The 19,092-nt window shown below is 28.6% G+C and overlaps 1 protein-coding gene and 1 non-coding gene across 2 annotated transcripts; one reads left to right on the top strand and one right to left on the bottom strand.

Annotated features, from left to right (window-relative positions):
* The first annotated feature begins 11,871 nt into the window (after positions 1–11,871).
* LOC113868520 (3-hydroxy-3-methylglutaryl-coenzyme A reductase 1-like) lies at positions 11,872–15,543 on the top strand. The gene is made up of 4 exons (XM_027504170.1): positions 11,872–12,929; positions 13,048–13,229; positions 13,360–13,706; positions 15,021–15,543. Exons 1-4 carry the CDS (start codon positions 11,950–11,952, stop codon positions 15,273–15,275), a joined length of 1,764 nt encoding a protein of 587 aa, XP_027359971.1. The 5' UTR covers positions 11,872–11,949; the 3' UTR covers positions 15,276–15,543.
* A 1,854-nt stretch (positions 15,544–17,397) lies between these two features.
* Positions 17,398–17,470, bottom strand: TRNAK-UUU. Its single transcript has one exon. It is a non-coding gene; the product is annotated as a tRNA-Lys (tRNA).
* Between the last annotated feature and the right edge of the window lie 1,622 nt (positions 17,471–19,092).

The raw sequence follows: 19,092 nt of genomic DNA on the forward strand, positions 1-19,092 counted from the left end.
GGCCAGTGACTTGTGTAAAATTTGAACTCCCATATAAATAGTTCATTGTTGTAATGACTAATATAAATATTATATTTATAACTTATTTTCATTTTTTAAATTATTAAGAATCTAAATTTTTTATTTCTTTTTATTTTTTAAAATAAGTTATTCTATCTAATAAAAAAAATTTGTAATAATAAACTAAAATTTATATTAGTATAATATTATTTAATTTACATTTTAATTTTCTTTTGAATTTTATCACCACGTGTTAATACAGATAAATAACTTAATTTAACTTTTAATTTATTATTTTTTAACTTAAAAGATTTTATCTTTTTTATTTTAATCCTGTTTGATAAAATAAAACATTTACTATACATAAAAAATATTCATTTAATTTAAGAACAATAGTATAATATATCTTTAGATTTAAAATTTTTTTAGTTTATTAATATCCATGTAATACACGGAAAATTTATTAATGATTTTAATAAAAAATAATAATTTTAATATGTATCTTAACTATATTTGACAATTTAAATTTAATTTTATAAAAAATATTCAACATATACAAATGAGGGTGAGGAATTCTATTTTTAATTACTGCCACAGTTAATCCTAATTTCATCATGTTTGTTATCAACGTAAAATTTTAATTTCAATAAAATAAAAAGCATGGTACCTAAAGCATTGCATCTAAATTTTGTTAAAAAAATTTAATCTATAGATAATATAAAATAATATTATATTTATAAATCGTCAACAATATTAAAGATTTACGTTGAAACTATCAATTTTTAGATGTTAAAAAATACACTTATTTTAATTCAAATTAATTTTTTAAATTTAAATTTTTAATTCATTATCAAATATGTTAATCATTATTATTAAAAGATATTAAAATTGAATATCAAAGCAATAATTTATCACGTTGAATATCAAAACAGAAAATAACGTTATTTTGAAATTTTTTTAAAAAATTAATTTTTATTCTTAATTTTTGAAATTTTTAAATAATAAAGTCTTTTAATGATAATAATTAACATATTTCATAATTATTATTTTATTACTTAATTTTAATATTTTTTATTAATAGTTAATGATAATAACTAATATGATTAATGATTATTAATTTTAAATATTAAATTTTGAGAATTAACTTATTAAATTATATATTTTAAAAATTAAAGCAAAATTGTATTCATTATAAAAATATTTTTCTTGTCTGTTAGTCGCATAAGATAATTAAATGAGTGTTTGGGACTTGACATTGACATTGAATTAAATCACACAACTCTCTTGTATCTCACAGGTTTCTATCATTAGACGACTCTATTTTTATTTTTATTTTGTCAACGTGATAGTAGAAAAAATAACTAAGTTTATATTAGATAGATGATAATTTATAAATTATCAAATTGATAATAAAAAATTTACTTTATAGTAGTTGAACCTGTATATACGTTGTGAACTTTAGAAAGGAATAATGAATTTTGAAATAAAAAACTTTAATAAATAAAAGTCAAACATACATTGGTTACAAATGCATACACGAATATAAAGTAAAGTAATAATATTGCAATAATATTGAGTTACAAACACATATTTTTGAGGAGTAGAATAAACAGAAGAGGTGATAATGAACTTTAAATAGATAAACAATCATACCCTGATTAATAAAATATGTATGTTACTCTTTTATATATTTTTTCATGTTCTTCCCCTTTGGGAATATTTGGGAAATAAAATAAAATATGTAGATTCTATAATTTTTAAAATTATTTAATTTTTTAATTGTAATTGTGTCAAATATTCATAGAGAACTTTATTTTTCATAAATCCTATTTAACTCGTACTCGTACATAATTATTTCTCGTGAAAGAAGCCTGCATTGGAGAAAAAAAAAAAGATACTTACTTTATTATTTCAAATTTTACAATAAAATATTTTAAAGATTTAGAAATTGCCTTTCATAGTTGAAAGATTTACTTGTTATTTTATGTAAAAAATAACAGTTGTAGTGACTATTGCAGTATAACGAGAACATTATTTTTATTTTACTAAAACATTATAATTTTTTATAAGTATAAAATTATAATGTTTTAAATAAATTTTCCAGTAATAACAAAAGTCGTTGTGATTTGCTATTGTTAAAATATTTTATGAATTTATATAACGATAAACCAACTTATTATTTATTTCATATATGTGTGTAATGGACACAGTTTTTGTCATCAACAGCTGCTTTGTCTAACGAGACTACTATGAAATATTTACTCTCTCACGTAATAAAGTTGTTGAGAAAAGCATTTTCTATCTCAAATTTTCTTTTCGGGGCAAAATCATTCAGTGTACCATTTTTTGGGTCTCAGCCTTCATAATAAATTTGTGGATTCCATTCATTTCCAGCATGGGGAATAGTCTGACTCTTCTTGTTCTTCCCTCTCCTCCAAAGCCACCACACTGTGGAGTACGCATACGTGTTAAACAATATATTCCCCAATTCTAATATAAAAAATTTCTAAATCTTATTATTGCTTTAGATAAAGCATTGAAAATCATTCACTTTCACCATAACTTTCATTTATTGACTAGCAATTACACCGAAATGAATTACCGAAACTATGAGATAAATCGAATTTAGAATTTTTAAAAGATCAATTATAATCCCTGTATTTTCAATCATTTTTTAAATTAACAAATCTATTAAAATTTCACATTTTTCTTTATTATAACGGTAATGATTTTTAAAAAAATGTTAACATTGTTTGATAACTAAGTGCCAATAAATTTAAAATAAATGATAATTAGGAAGAAAAATTAATTATAAAAAAACTATATTTATCATTTTGAATTAGAGTATTCCATAAACTGAACCCACATAAAAATATTGAGGATTCTTCTTGACATGATATTATACTTAAGTTTTATCTCTTTGAAATTCTTGATTCAATTCAGAAATGAGGGGAAAATAATCGTTATATTATTGGATATGATAAGCTTCGCCAACATCTTTATAGATGTGACGATTGTTCCTATGCTCCAGTAAATCACTATAGTTCAAAAAGCATTGCACTCATCTAGCTGTTGTTTTCCAGAAAATTTTAGCATACTGCCAAAATAAGTGGCTAACACCAGCAAAATACAAGGTCATACAACTTGAAATGAAGTTTGCATCAGGAACACATTATCTATTACACATATTCAAAAGGGATGATGTCGGTGTTATAGCTCAATTGTCCATTACCTACGTGTGCAGGCAGAGGTTATTATATTAGAGGCCAGAAACAAGAATATTGTATTTATGTGGCCAAGTTAAATAATTTTCATATACACTTTCTAAAAATTATATGTAAGAAACTTCGGTTATAAAAATTTCTGGGGGACTATAAGTAAACTACCCTCCCAACCTTGCTTTGGTATTTTCACCTCCAATGTGACAATCAAAAAAGGATGATGAATCATTAGCTTGTTAACTCTCATAAACTGCTACCATATACAATTAATCAATTCAATCGGCTTAGTGCACTTGTACCATGGAGATAGCATATATATCAAGCAATATTCATTAGTATCAATAGCAGAAGCTAGCATGTTCGGTGTACTTTAGCTCACTGAAGAAGAAATATAGGCTTTCATTAACACATACACTACGGTTCCTGAAGACATTAAATATTTGACCTATGGATTTAAGCAGATATAAATTAGGAAATGCTTTAACCATGAGGTAGATCAATAATGAACGATGTCTATATGTTGGTATGTGGACACAAATTAATAACAGATCCCGTATGCAGATTGAGTTGAAATATGCACAACAAACCTTATTCAATTTTTTCAATTTTTCATCAGTGATTTATTCGCTTTATGTCACGTAATATCCTCAACATCCATATTCTCTTCTTTAAAGGCCTTTACCTCTTATCAAGTTATTTCATGTTAATTTTTCTTTTTCATATTTTGCATTTTGTATTGATAATACAGTTCAAACTTAAAATCGCCTCCATCACGCTTTCAAGGATCATGAGTGAACATTTAGTCCTCAACTGACTGTTCATACGGAATGAATAAGACCTTCTAGCAAGTGAATCTCATAAACTAAGCAGGATAATGAATAAGCAGTAGAACAGGACCAATGAATAAGATCTAATATAGTAAATAAATCTCAAGGAAATAATAAATAAGAAAACTAGAGAAGATAAAAGCACAAGCTAAAAGGACACTAAATCTATCAAGATTTGAGAGGAATAAGGGAACCACTCAGTAAATTCAAAAGAATCACATACATCAATGAAGGCAGCAGTAGAACAGGATATAGCTAAGGGTGAAAAAAACAACACAAGACACTAAAAACACCTTCAATAGAATAGAAAGTTAGCGGGCACATTAACAGAGGGTGCTAGCAACTCAGTGATAACCCCCCCAAAAATATTTCAATTTGAAGTGAAAAATAAAAAAAACCGTCTACAGTCACAGTCTATAGCTACAAAACCTTGTAAGCATATATATGATCAGTGACCATCATAAAAATACCTAATGATCCTTACAACTAATCATTGATGACCCCAAAAAAGATTTCAGTTTGGACTAAATAAATATATTAAATGATAAACCTAAAAAAAGACACATTAAGTTAGTGCAAAATATATATAATTGATTTCAATATTCCACAAGCTGAAAAAGATGAATATGATAAATTGCAAATCATTCTTCCATACTGTTTAGCCTAGACAAAACCGTACAATTGCAAACTACAAATTGTGATTCGACTCATATTAAAGAAATATATGACCGAATAAACGACGAGGTTCAACATGCATCCAAGGTCATACCTTGCGAGCTGTGTTCTGTATCATGGATTAGGTCCCGGTAATTACATGAACCCACAAATTGACATCATTTTTGCGTGAATGATCAGAAACATTTTCCACAAACAAAAATGAATGAACTAATTTGATTATATGAGGATGACAGAAGGAATAGCGATGTGCGAAATGAAAATGGTTCAGATCATTGCACGCAAAATGATGCGAATAGAATGGGTCGGGAAAGAAGTCGAACCTCGATTCGAGCCTTACTTCAGAAAAATGAAGGTGAATCAAATTGAATTTTACCTGCCTCAAAGGGATAAGAGCTCTGAGCCCGAGAGAAACCCTTTTGGGCTATTCTGCTTCGATTCAGATTTTGGGTTTCATTTAAATAGGCCCAATGTTGATAAAATTTAAGCTCTCCAAAACCATTCATTCTTCTTTTACCCCAAAAAATAATGAATTGTTTTTTACCATAAAAACAAAAATTGAATTGATAAATTTGCACTTCATCTTTCACTTATTAAATTTAACATTAAGTGTGATGCTTAATTTGTAAGAAATTTAAAATCTAACCGCTTATTGCAAGTGTGAAAATCTTGACCTTCATCTACTACACACACTGCATTTTAGATTATAATCCTTTATACAATTAGTGAGATACAGTTGCCTATAACACAATGATATATTCATGACAAATCCATTGTCAATTTCTTAAGCAACCTATCTAGCTACTCAACAAACATATTCTTGTTTGAAGGTATGAAGTCAGAGAAATGGTTCAAGGTCGTATCCCCTACCAAGTTTTTGTTGTTATGTGTTCATCCCTAACTTATGGGCTAAGCCTAATTTCTATTCATGAAACCCATCACTAAACAAGTTATATATCTACATATAAAGTTTTAATAAAGAAAAAATAAACAATAAATAATGTTTGATATGGCATAGGATATAATTTGAAGAATTAATTAATAAAAATTATATTATAGTAAAATATATAACACAAATATTTTTATATTAATTATTACAAAAATGATTATAAAAGTAAAAAAAATTGTCTATTTGATAATTTACAATTAAATAAAATAATAAAAACTTTTTATAGATTCAATACATTTTAATTAATTCATAAATTATTAATGTTTAATATATGAACATTCATTTAAGACTACAAGCCATATTAATAATAATAATAATAATAATAAGAGATTTTTTAACCTGTGCAATATTGTACAAGATAAATTTTAATAAATATTATATTAATTATTTTATTATAATTTTTTAAAAAATTATTTTTTATTTTCTTTTCATTGATTAAGTAGTGTATTTATTGGAGTTAATAAAAATAAAATCCATAACAATAAATCCAATGTGGGGCTCAATATTTCAATTCTTAAACGCTGCAATTACTTCGATGGATAGTTTGGCTGAAAAAATATTAATACAGTCCACCAGTATAAATTTAGTTGCTTGTATTAAAAACATTTAAAACACGTGCATGATGCGTGTGTGGTTGTTGTCGTCTATGGCACCGACAAATTTGGTTTTGTTTTTCAGTTTATAAATTAAAAATAAATAAAATTAATTTCTTTAAATTTTTAATATTAAATTTAAAAATTAAATTTTATTAATTACTTGTTATTTTTAAATTTAAATTTGCTTAGCGATAGAGTAACGGTAAAAGTAGGAAACACGAGACGAGGTGCTCATGACGTGCTATGTACTTGTAGTTGTAGAAATATATTAGTAATTGTGTAAGTTTTAGGTTATTTTCAAAAATCATTTAAATTTAAATATTTCTATTCTGAAAAGTATAATTTAATCTATTTATTTTTTTCTATAATAAAAATATATATGAAATAAATTGATTAATGAATTTAAATAATTAATAATTTACTTAAAATATTATAAATAAATTGACAAAATACAAATTTAAATCTTTCTACATTTCAAATTAACACATGTGCAGCATATATAAACAATGTTACCCTCATTAAATTGATAAATAGTTAACCTAATTATATGTTTAAGCTTCTCAAAATAAAGCAATATACGATATTTCAATTATATCTAAAATTAAATTAAATGTATCCAGCTCATAATATACGATATTTCACATAGACTTGAATTGGAATAATAACAGAGAAAGCTCTGTAGCCACTTGTTTATGTCTTTATGATTGATTGGGCAGGTAGAAGTTCACCATGCTTTGACTTGGACCTTAGAACAAGTCAGTACAAAAAGCAAAGCAAAAATTCTCTATGCATTATGAGACTATTTTATTGTTATTTTTTTTTTTACTTTTATTTCCTGTTTGATCTTGCTTAAATTATGAATGTCTCAATTATGGAGAGGAAGTTGGAGTGGAATATCCTATTGTTAGAATCTAAAAGTTGTGTACACCCAAGATGTGTCCTTAAACTCTTCAATTTATACATTTTGTCCAGAGTTCTAACATAACTTAAAAATAATACCTTGAAGTGAACCCCTTTGTGTGAGTTCTGTTATTTTAATAACAATTTAGGATATTTACGCCATACATAAAAACTAAAAAAAATGAAAACACTATACAATGTCTCATAGGATAACCTTCACCCAGTGATTAAGCATGAGTCGGCAAGTAATTAGCTACAAGCTAGAGAAACCAGTGGACAATAAAATTTAGTACGATCTCTTAAAATAATGGCACTCCTATATATATATATATGAGTTTTCGTATAGAACATGTTGGTAGCATATAGCCAGCTACCCACAAGCAACAACTCGAAATTATTTAGTGGCTATTTATGAAACTCGTTGCCCTGTCTCCAAGGTAAAATCAGGTTGACATAATTGTCCTGACTAAATCTCCATTTTTGGCAATTATAAGTATTGCAAAAGCGTCTCTTTCATTGTCCTAACTTGGACTCCTCAAGCTGTTAATTCTAGTTAGTATATACAGTTGATAATGTATAGTTTAATTCATCAATCATCAATGTGAAGTGAGTTTGGTTACCATCTTAATGTCTTCTATACTGAGTGTGTACCGATGACAATAAGTTGGCCAAAATTATTTGCAAGTTTCAAATGATTAAAGTTGGGTTATATTTAGTAAAGCTTTGTGGTTAGTGTTGGGGCTTAGTGTCCTAATTCGTGTTGGTTTCTTTAAATAAACCAAACCAACCACGCATAAACGAAAAAACTTTGTTTTTTAAAAATTATCGTTATACCATGGACCATATTATAATTATAATTATGATAATAGTAATAATAATATTGAAAGGAATGAGAATGACAGTTTTTAAAAACTTGAAAATTATAATTGATGAAAGTTTAAGTTATATTTTAAACATGTACTAGCTAATTTTCTAACAACGTACGTGAATGTTATCTCATTATTTTATATAGGTATTATTTATGTCATTTAAATTACTTATTCTATCTGAATATTTATTTATTTATTGTCTTTCTTGTATATATTCATCTTGAAAAGTATTTAAAAATAATAAAAAGAAATAGTTGTCCCGAAATTAAATCATGAACCATTTTCGAAAGTGCAGGTGAACGAACATGCATGTATGGGGCCAAACAATAATTAGGTTAGGCCTGCATCGCATCGTTGAGCATTCTTGTGTTTTCTTTTCAATGAGATACTTAGAATGATAGTAATATTAACTAAGAAACCTCGTGCTCAAATTGTGATAACAAAGCTTTGAATTAACCAGACAAGGTGTATCAATGTTCTTTTCCTATTTCCCTTTCACTCGATTTTCCAGTTTTCACATTTCGTAAATAATAATTATAAAGGAGAACCATTGTTAACTAAAAGTAACTACATTTCAATTGCTTATAATTTCAATAATTTGACCAACCTTTTGTCCTCTGTTTCTCACTTCCTCGTGTATAATAATCTATTTTTAGTTTTAGTTTTCGGGGAGATGACCATAATTTGAATTAAAAAAAAACCTACACAATTTACTAAAATTTAATAAATATTAACATTTGTTTCAACCCTCCATTATTTGATTTTTTTTTTTTAAACTTCATTTGAGTTTATTATGTATTTGAATTATGAAATTTTTAACCAGATTTGATCGTTTGTCGTATAATTGGAGTATGCTCATAGGTACATAATGTCAAAATATTAAACATATTAAATACTTCAAAATTTTAAATTACTTTAAAAATATCTAATTTTATATAAAAAAATATTTTTGTTCTTATCATGTACATTAAAGCAAAAAAAAAAAAAAAACACTCTATTTATGACTAAAAAGAGTTAGGTAGAGAAGTGTTTGTGCCTCAACGTAGAAAGACAGAAGTTTTAACATTATGTAATTAAACGTTACCATTTCCTCTTCATACATTAGCTTATACTCAATATAATAATATATATTAACTGCTTATAACAAAATCTACTATCCTCTTAAATGATTTACTTTTATATGTTAAATTTAAGTCTATTTTTTAAAATAAATAAATTTTTGTACAATTTTTATTTAAGAAATGTTGAAAAAGTAGTTTTTTAAATTAAATATAATTAATAAAAAACTGTATTAATTTTTTTTTCTTCCTAATTTTATTGGTTTACTGAAAAATTATAACAAATTAATATGTGTCATTACTTTAAATTAGACTTTCAATATATAATTAAAATTCACGTTCGATTTTAACTAATTTAAGTTGAATTTAATAATGTGTGAATTTGTGAATCTAATGTCTTTCTAAAGTTCCCACTAAAATTTTAAAATGACGATTTAGTGTCCGTTTGTGTGCATATTATAATAAAGTTCGCGGAATTTTTAATATAGCATACGTGAGAGTAAAATATTTTTTATTCTCTCAAAATATCATTATACAAATTATCAAATCAATTTCTCAATATGTAAACTTTATATATATAATTACATGTGAAAGATAATTTGTAAGCATATCTACAGCGAAGATTCAAACTATGATACACTATCGATTAAGATTATTTTTCGCGTAAGGGTAAAAAAAATTTATCAAATTGTGTAAAAAAAAACATCACCTTTATTAAAGGGGCGATGATGCTTCTTCGGGTAGAGTTTATGTTTGCTAAATTATATTATTTAAAAATATGAAAATAATGAAATAATTATTCAGTATAACCTCACATGTGACTATATTTAAATTAAACGTTGAAGGAATTATTGTGCAATTAATAAAAAACCACGCGCGCTAATTATCACAAGCGATTATACAAAAAGCTATATACTCATAAAAAAAGAAATTTGAATAAAATTTTATACATTTAATCTTGTGATAATAATTTTATTAACAAACATTTTTTTTCCTGTCATTAATTACGAAATATTTAAATATATAAAATTGATAAGTCGAGTATGTAAACTTTAGACCCAAAGAGGAAATGCTTTTTTAAGTCATTTCGAAGCTTATAGTGACCATTTTTAATTTTATTACTTAATAATAAATTTCTTAGAGCAATCTCCACGTGGTTCACAAAAAAAAGTTGCATTAACATTATAATATTTCCCTCGTTGTTCACGAGTATTTTATTAATTACAATAGTGAACTTCGGTTGTAAATAAAACTAGATAAAATTACAATAAAATAAAAGAAAATCAACGTGGTAAAAAGGTTACTATTTTTTTTAATATTTGTAACTGGTAAAATAATATTTTTATACTTTTTTTGGTTGCGAACTTGCGATCGATATTTTAATTTCTCTCACCTTTATATCATTTATTTGTTCAAATTTCTATGTAGCTATTGATATTTCCTATTTAATGCAGTACTGTATATAGAGTGGAAAACAAAGTCTATTGAAATTAAAAAAAAAAAAGAACATGTAATTTTAATGAACAGATTTAACTACTACTCTTTTATATAAGATTTAAGGTCTTGTTAATCAGTGCTATAAGGTACTGGTTACAAAAATTAAAAATGTACAATTATTTAAATTTATATTAAATTACATCAAAAATTATTGGAAAGGTATATTTATTATATTTAAAAAATTCCTTTTGATTCTTTAATTAGTGTCTTAGGTGATGGTTAATGTTTGTCATTTTTTTTTGTTTTAATGTGTTCATAGACTTTGAGTTGTATTTCTTTCATTTTTTAGTAATCATTTGTTTTTAAAATTCAGTCTTTCAATAATGTCATAATTAACTAAAGGACTCGTATCCTCATTTGTATGGATCACATTAATGAGAGAGATTAAAAAAAAAAAATAGTTAAAATATAAAGACAAAATAAATAAATAAAATAAAATGGTCCCAATTAAAAATATATTTAAACCTCCGTATAAAAATTATAAACAATGTCAACAGAGTTGGGAAAAAAATGATTATTTATAACTTGGTTGTTCGGCATGTTATGCGAGCATCAACGCAATGAATGCGGAAACTTTACGATTGATTCACAAATAATCTAAGCTTATTGTTGGAATTAGCCAACTGGCACTGGTAAAAAATATCACGAGAACCTGTTATGAAATTTAAATATTGTCTAAACTTATTGAACATTTATGATTATATATTTATATTAAATTCTCTGAAATACAAAATACCTTTATTAATAAAACTGTAATATTATATAATTTCAGACTGTTTTTTCCTTTATCTTATCTTATTTATTGCACTGCATAACCACGTGGTCTATGACATCGATTACGTATATCTATATTCTCTTATTTTGTAACTCCCTTTACTCTGGTGGTATACATAGATGTGAGAAAATGATTATTTGTAAAAACTAAGGAGAGACAAAAAATAGAGAGCGAACAATAAAAATCACTTTCCTTACAGAGAAAGTTGAAACAAGTTAGGGGTGGTTGGTTGTTTGATTTTGGAGGAGAGAAGAAGATGAGCGAAAGGCAATGTTAAATGGAAACAGGCATAAGATGGACATAGAATTGAATTTTCTGAAAAACTAAATAACTTGTATATATTTATTTCATAAGCATAGTTAACAATAATAAGAAAGAAAAGAAAAGAAAAGAAAGAGTGAAACGGCATGCCGTACGCGTGGGCAAGTCTCACGCGCCAACCTTCTTCACTTTCTATAAATAACATTCTAAAACTGCGCATTGTCTTTCAACCCTTCACTCTCTTCCAATTCTATTTTCCCTTCTTTCAATTTTTTTTCAGTTTTTCCGTTTCGGGATTTCAATTTATCCGTATCCCGAGAAATGGAAGTTCGCCGGCGAGTCATGAACCCGGGCCGTTCGGTTCCCGCCGGCGAATCGCTGAAACAGAAAAACCATAAGAACCACGATTCGCAGTCGCAGTCGCAGTCGCAGTCGCAGTCGTACCTAACAAACGGCGTCTTCTTCGGTCTCTTCTTCTCGGTGGCATATTTCCTCCTCCACCGATGGCGCGAGAAGATCCGCACCTCCACGCCGCTCCACGTCCTCACGCTCTCCGAACTCGCCGCCATCGCTTCTCTCATCGCCTCCGTCATCTACCTCATGGCCTTCTTCGGCATTGGCTTCATCCTCCACCCGTTCCTCAGCTCTCGCTCTTCCTCCGACGACGACCTCGACCTCCTCGACGACGACGACATTGCCAAGCACGACGCTCGTCCCCCTGGCCCCTGCCCCGCCGCCCTCGCCGACATCCCCGCCGTGGCGCCGAAGCCGCTCAAACTCGACACCGAGAAACAGAAACCGCCACCGACGCCTCTCTCCTCTGACGACGAGGAGGTGGTCCGTGCGGTGGTGTCGGGGTCGATTCCGTCGTACTCATTGGAATCGAGGCTTGGAGATTGCCTGAGAGCGGCTTCGATTCGGCACGAAGCGGTGGAGAGAGTGACAGGGAGGTCGTTGGAGGGTTTACCAGTGGAAGGTTTCGATTACGAATCGATATTAGGACAGTGTTGTGAGATGCCGATAGGGTTCGTTCAGATCCCGGTTGGGGTGGCTGGGCCCCTGCTTCTTGACGGGAAGGAGTACACGGTTCCTATGGCCACCACGGAGGGTTGTTTGGTGGCTAGCACTAACAGAGGTTGCAAAGCCATTCACGTTTCCGGTGGAGCTTCCTCCATGCTCCTCCGTGACGGGATGACCAGAGCCCCCGTGGTTAGGTTCAGCTCCGCCAAAAGAGCTTCTGAACTCAAGTTCTACTTGGAAGACCCTCTTAATTTCGATTCCCTTGCTGTCGTTTTCAACAAGTAATTGATTAATTAATTAATTCGCTCATTCATTAATTTTAAGAAAAGGAAATAATCAGTTATATAATTGTCAAATAATTAATTGATTGTTATGTATGTATTTATGTATGCATGGCAGGTCAAGCAGATTTGCGAGATTACAGAGTATTAAGGCGGGTATAGCGGGGAAGAATTTGTACATTAGATTCAGTTGCACCACAGGGGATGCCATGGGGATGAACATGGTATCCAAGGGAGTTCAAAACGTGCTTTCTTTCCTTCAGAGTGATTTTCCTGACATGGATGTTATTGGGATATCTGGTAAGCTAAACATGATATCGATAGTCATTATGACAATGACATCACTTTTTTTTGTAGTATTTTTAATTGATGATGAAACAAATTTGGAAACTATATTAGTTAATTAAGAAAGGTGATTTGGTTGTATCAGGAAATTTCTGTTCGGATAAGAAAGCGGCGGCTGTGAACTGGATTGAAGGGAGAGGGAAGTCAGTGGTGTGTGAGGCTGTGATTAAGGAAGAGGTGGTGAAGAAGGTTTTGAAGACTAGCGTTGAGGCTTTGGTTGAGCTGAACATGCTCAAAAACCTCACTGGCTCTGCTGTGGCTGGTGCTCTTGGTGGGTTTAACGCCCATGCTAGTAACATTGTTTCTGCTATATATTTAGCCACTGGACAGGATCCTGCTCAGAATGTCGAGAGTTCCCACTGCATAACTATGATGGAAGCGGTAAATGATGGCAAGGATCTTCACATCTCTGTCACTATGCCTTCCGTTGAGGTACATTTACTTGCTGTTTTCCTCTTATATCGTTATGGCTTTGTGCACAATGTTATTTCTAATTTTCTATTATTATTATGGTATAGTTTTTAAATATAAAAAAATAGTAAATGCGAGTTATAGTACTCTTCAGACGAGTCGTTATGTGTTCGACAATGTTGTCGGCAAGGCAGACACACAATTTCAATATAAGATTCAGTGTTTCATCATTTAGCTGTGTGGGGCTGTGTCTGAACCCCTCCATTAAGTCGAAGAAAGATGATATCATCAAAATCCCTGTCTGCAAGACAAGCTAAATATTCAGTTTACTAAGAATTTATCCAACTCTTTTTTTATCACTGAATTCATTCTCTCCCCTGCAATTTTTTGCAGTTGTAGTTTTTTGAACTATTAAAAATTATTTAAATTTTTTAACATACACATCTTAAAAATATATTAAAATGTGATAAAATATATTTAATTCTTTGTTTAGGTTGATTTAGAGAAAAATGAAATAGGAAATAGAGAAGTAAACGAGAAGAATCATATTAAAAAAAATGGTTGTTGCAGGAGATTAATTTTTAATTTTACATTATTATTTTTTCTTCTGTATGATGCTTTTTTTTTTTTAGTAGTAACATATTGTACCAAACATCCTTATTCGCGAGGTGTAGAGAGAAGCGAACAAGTTGAAGAAAATCTCAGTGCATGTTTTATAATAATTTTTTTAAAAGTATAATTGCTTTTAGAATTATTTTAGTAGATTGATAAAATAATAATAATTTCATTAAAATAAATTTTACGCGTTTATTCTCTTGAAAATGAGCTGAGCTTAATTTTGTCATAATTTCATTACATGAACGTAGTCACGTCTTCAGATCCCATACGTAGTTGGACCACGAGTCAGCCATTCATATGAATCATATCTCAATTTGTTGAGGATTAAATTTCAGTTTCCCCCATTACAAGTAAATTTTTAGAAAAACGCTAACTCTAGACACTAGTTAAAGAACAGAAATAAAAATATTTTATTAAAGAATATAAAAATATACTCATTCAATGTATTTTCAAATAATTTCAATAAAAATTTATTGTTTATTAATTAGGGCCGTTTAACCATACCCTTATTTTAATGAATTTACACGTTGATGGTTTATAAAGTCACGTTGAATTTAATATCTAAAATTCAATGATGAAAAAGACTTGCAACTCACATTTGGGTGAGTAGGGATATGACATATTCGAGTGCATTAAATAATTTCAGTCTGAATTGCATCGTGTCCCGTTAGCATTAGTATTAGTATTTTGATTATGATTTTGAGAATAATGGTGCAGGTGGGCACAGTTGGAGGGGGCACACAGCTAGCATCGCAGTCAGCATGCCTAAATTTACTTGGTGTTAAGGGTGCGAGCAAGGAGTCCCCAGGTGCTAACTCAGGGCTATTGGCAACCATAGTAGCTGGTTCAGTCCTCGCCGGGGAACTCTCACTGATGTCTGCAATTGCAGCAGGGCAACTTGTTAATAGCCACATGAAATACAACAGATCAAGCAAGGATGTCACCAAAATTGTCTCTGGTGCGGTCCCATGATAACGCCACAATAAAGTTGTATCACTTCGCCAATAGTACGTAAAATTAAGAAAAGGATGCACGTGTATAAATAGTTTCTAAAGGACAATCAATTGGTGATGATGGTGGGGAGATTTCCTGCAATTAGTCTTCGTTAATATCTCCTTCATACAACGGATTTATCTTTCTCATGTACAGCTCTCCAATAAGACTTAGTTATGTTCCTCTTTTTCCCTTTTTTATTTCCATAAAATTAATTTTAATCAATTGTGTCGTGTTTCATTCCCTCTTCCAAAGCTCCTGCTTAATTAGTTTGTGCTCTTTTCATAATTTTGTTTTGCTGTAGTCTCTCTTGTTTTGTAATTTTAGGAAGAAGCCAGACATCTCATTTGATGGGTGATTTCTAAAACAACTGTGTGTTATATCAAAGTTACATACGGGCCTTCAAGTGCCATTATGAATAAATCTTCCATAATTTTCCTGTTAGAAGGGAGGAACATTCTGCATATATTAATGAATAAAGATTATGATTTTATTATTACTCATATATTAATATTAATATTATTAATGATTTCAAGATAAATTTTATTCAACACTTTTAATTTGACTTTTTAGCTTTTTGAGTCTAATCTTCTAAGTTCTTTTCTGCAAGTTATATTAACTCAGTTAATATTTTTCTATCTTTTTCTAATAATTGTCTATTCATCTTTCTCATACCCCTATTCACTTCCATCGGATGTTTTATGTTCTTTCTTGTCTTCCTTCTCTTAAATTTTCTCACCCCTTTCCTTCTTCTTTTATTATTATTTTTCATCTGTTTTATATATTGTTCTTTTGCTTGGAATAACCAGAGAGTTAATATTGCAGTGAATATGATTGAATCAACCGGAAAGAAAGGAATGGGAAAGAATAGGAAGAGGAGGAAGAAAAAAGGAGAAGCTCTAACATAGTGACATGAAGAAAATAAATGAACAGTTGTTAAAAAAAAAGTTAACAAAGTTAATGTAATTAATAAAAAATTAAAATTAAAATATAGTTAAATAACTAAAATGAAATAAAATTTATGAAAAATTAAAGATCAATATATTAATTTAGTCAAAATATAAAAATAAATTATGAACCAATTTTTTTTTTATAAAGTACAACTAAATTTGCAATGATAAAAAATTATTTTTGGAGCAAAAATACATTATGAAAGATATTTTTATCATCTGATAAATTTTATGAGTGTAGCCACCAAAATACAATAAAATAAAATAAAATAAATCATCTACCTCCATGTCTAAGTAATACTTTGAGGATAATAATCAGTGTGATGATAAACTGATATTTTCGTTAAGCAGTGAGATTTGAGTGCAAAAAATAAATACAACAAAAAATGATAGAAAGAGAAAATAAAAAATTTAATAAAAAGACAAAAGAGAGAGAAAAATATATAAAAATATTATTATCAATAATGTTAAACCTTAATTCACATAATTTTAGACTCAGTTAAATAAACTTAAAAGCAAAATTAATATAAAAAAAATCAAATTTCTTAACAACACATTTAATAGAAGCCATGTCCCATGAGGTTATGGTATTTGATTATCATAAAAGGAAGGGGGTGTGAAGTTATCCATCGTAGGGAACCGTTGTTTTTAACTTTTTGTTGTTATTTGCTGGCAGCATTTCCACCAATCTCAACAACTAAATCCCCACATGCATCGCCATCTCATTAAGTCTACCATTTTATTTAATTATCATTTATAGAACAATTTTAAAATGATCTTATTGTTAATTATCATTTATATATAAAATAGATTATTATAAAATTTCCTCTCACTAAACATGTCCAAACACAAAAGTTTGCAAGTTCAGTTTCTCCATATTATAGAACTCTTCACTTGCAAATGAGGTTCAATATGAAATTTAAGTGTAGATCTAAACTAACATTAAATAATTGACTTTGTTGTTGTTGTTAGTAAACTACGAAAGGGAAAGTGGGTCATGTGGAATTTATGATGAATTCGACAAATTCATGAATGCACATCCCCATAACACCTTTCCATTGAAATTAGGTCATAATCACAGATAGAAATATATTTTTTAATACAAGATTAATATAAAAAATGAAAAATTATCTTTTAATTTGATTTATTTTCGCCGTCTGTGGGAATCGAACCCACGACCACGTGGTTAAAAGCCACGCGCTCTACCGGCTGAGCTAAGACGGCTTGTGATTGTTCAGAGATTTAACAACTTAATAAACCATAACAGTTGGTTTTTTCAGCTTCAAAATTCAAAAGTGAAAGTTTGACTCGAAGCAACTCTAACCATTATTCACATTTTATATATACTTTTTAATCGTTACAATAAAGTCTTTCATTCCATATTTTATTTAATAATTAGTTAAAATATGAAAAGTATGATACGTAGTTATTTGTATAGATTGACCAAAAAATACATGAAAATATTTAAAAAAATATGTTAGTTATATGTTTTTATTTATCAATATACATTAATTATATTAAAAATAATAATATTATGTCACATTTTTACTATATAAAAAAAATGAGTGAAAGACTAAATCTCAATAAAGAAAAGTTATGAAGAGTAAATATAAACAATTAAAACTAAGATTAAAAAAGTTAAGTCGTGTGTTTATTTAAGTCTTAACATACTCGCAATCTCCATTAGAAAGATTACGTAGTAGTAAGTTGAAGAGATCAAAATTAAAGGTATAATGGACATTTGATGACTAAATGATTCATCTCCATACTGATTGGATAATATGCATTTACTTCTGAATGTTGACTCTGCTCTCAATATCTATCTAATTGATGCGTTGTAAAATAAAGTAATGATATTCTATGGTTTAACATAAAACAACCATATACACACACGATATGAATCATTAAAAAAAAAGTTATTACTGCAGAGTAGAATAAATTACAATTTTAATTCATAAAAATTACAAACATCATTTAGAAAATGACATATAAATTTTATCCTTTGTATATAAATTATCAACCATATAGAAATGATTTTTCTAGAATAGCAGGAATTGCTGAAGAAAAGACAAAGTCACTTGAACTACTTAGAAATTGGTGGCTTAACGAAAAAGGTAGTCAACCACACCTTCGATTTGTTTGCTAGCTATGTATCTAAATTCCAGATTCCAAAAGGATAAGAAAAAGAACAACTAATTGCTTAGTTACAGTAAACGACCAAACTTTCACGTTCTTGACAATATGATATCCACTTTGTAAGAAGCTCTCCAAGAAATCATGCAAATGATTCATTTGGTTTCCAGGAAACTGCATACAACAAACCAGTAAGTGTTCAGCTGCCTCAGAATTTATGGTCCCTATCATTAAAGTCATATAAAAATTTGATTAAGTAAAATTCTATTTAAAGACATTTTTTTAAAAAATTGTAAAAGAAAATGTTAAAAAAATTAATTATAATACTTTTAAAATACTTAAAATAATATTTTGTGAAAAAAAAATCTTTTTAGTTGATATTTCAAAAAAAAAACTTGTAAGATATCTTGTAAGGTAACTAAATCTTGTTTAAACATACTCTTTCTAAAAGGTGATATTTTTTAGGTCGAAAATTGATTTTCAGCATGGCCTGAAGTAGCTAAGAAGAGTTGTTTATCACTTTACTCAATAGTTAGGGGATTTATCCAAGTTATCTTATAAGATAAATAACTCTACTTTCAGTAGACTAATAATGTAAGGTATTGTCTTAGAAATTATATCAACTTTTTATTTAATTTTTTATGGATAACATCTGATTAATTCATCTAGGATGAGGTCTTATAGAGTCATTTCGACAAACCCACAATCAAATT

This window comes from Abrus precatorius, unplaced genomic scaffold, assembly GCF_003935025.1.
Source record: "Abrus precatorius isolate BTA unplaced genomic scaffold, Abrus_2018 Scaffold6, whole genome shotgun sequence".
Taxonomy (NCBI): Eukaryota; Viridiplantae; Streptophyta; class Magnoliopsida; order Fabales; family Fabaceae; genus Abrus; species Abrus precatorius.

What these genes read in the sequence shown, in the direction of transcription:
- LOC113868520 (XM_027504170.1), top strand. Translation starts at nt 11,950, where the DNA reads ATGGAAGTTCGCCGGCGAGTCATGAACCCGGGCCGTTCGGTTCCCGCC. An exon ending in CTTGCTGTCGTTTTCAACAA is followed by an intron (nt 12,930 to 13,047) that starts GTAATTGATTAA and finishes TATGCATGGCAG; the next exon opens with GTCAAGCAGATTTGCGAGAT. An exon ending in TCACTATGCCTTCCGTTGAG is followed by an intron (nt 13,707 to 15,020) that starts GTACATTTACTT and finishes ATAATGGTGCAG; the next exon opens with GTGGGCACAGTTGGAGGGGG.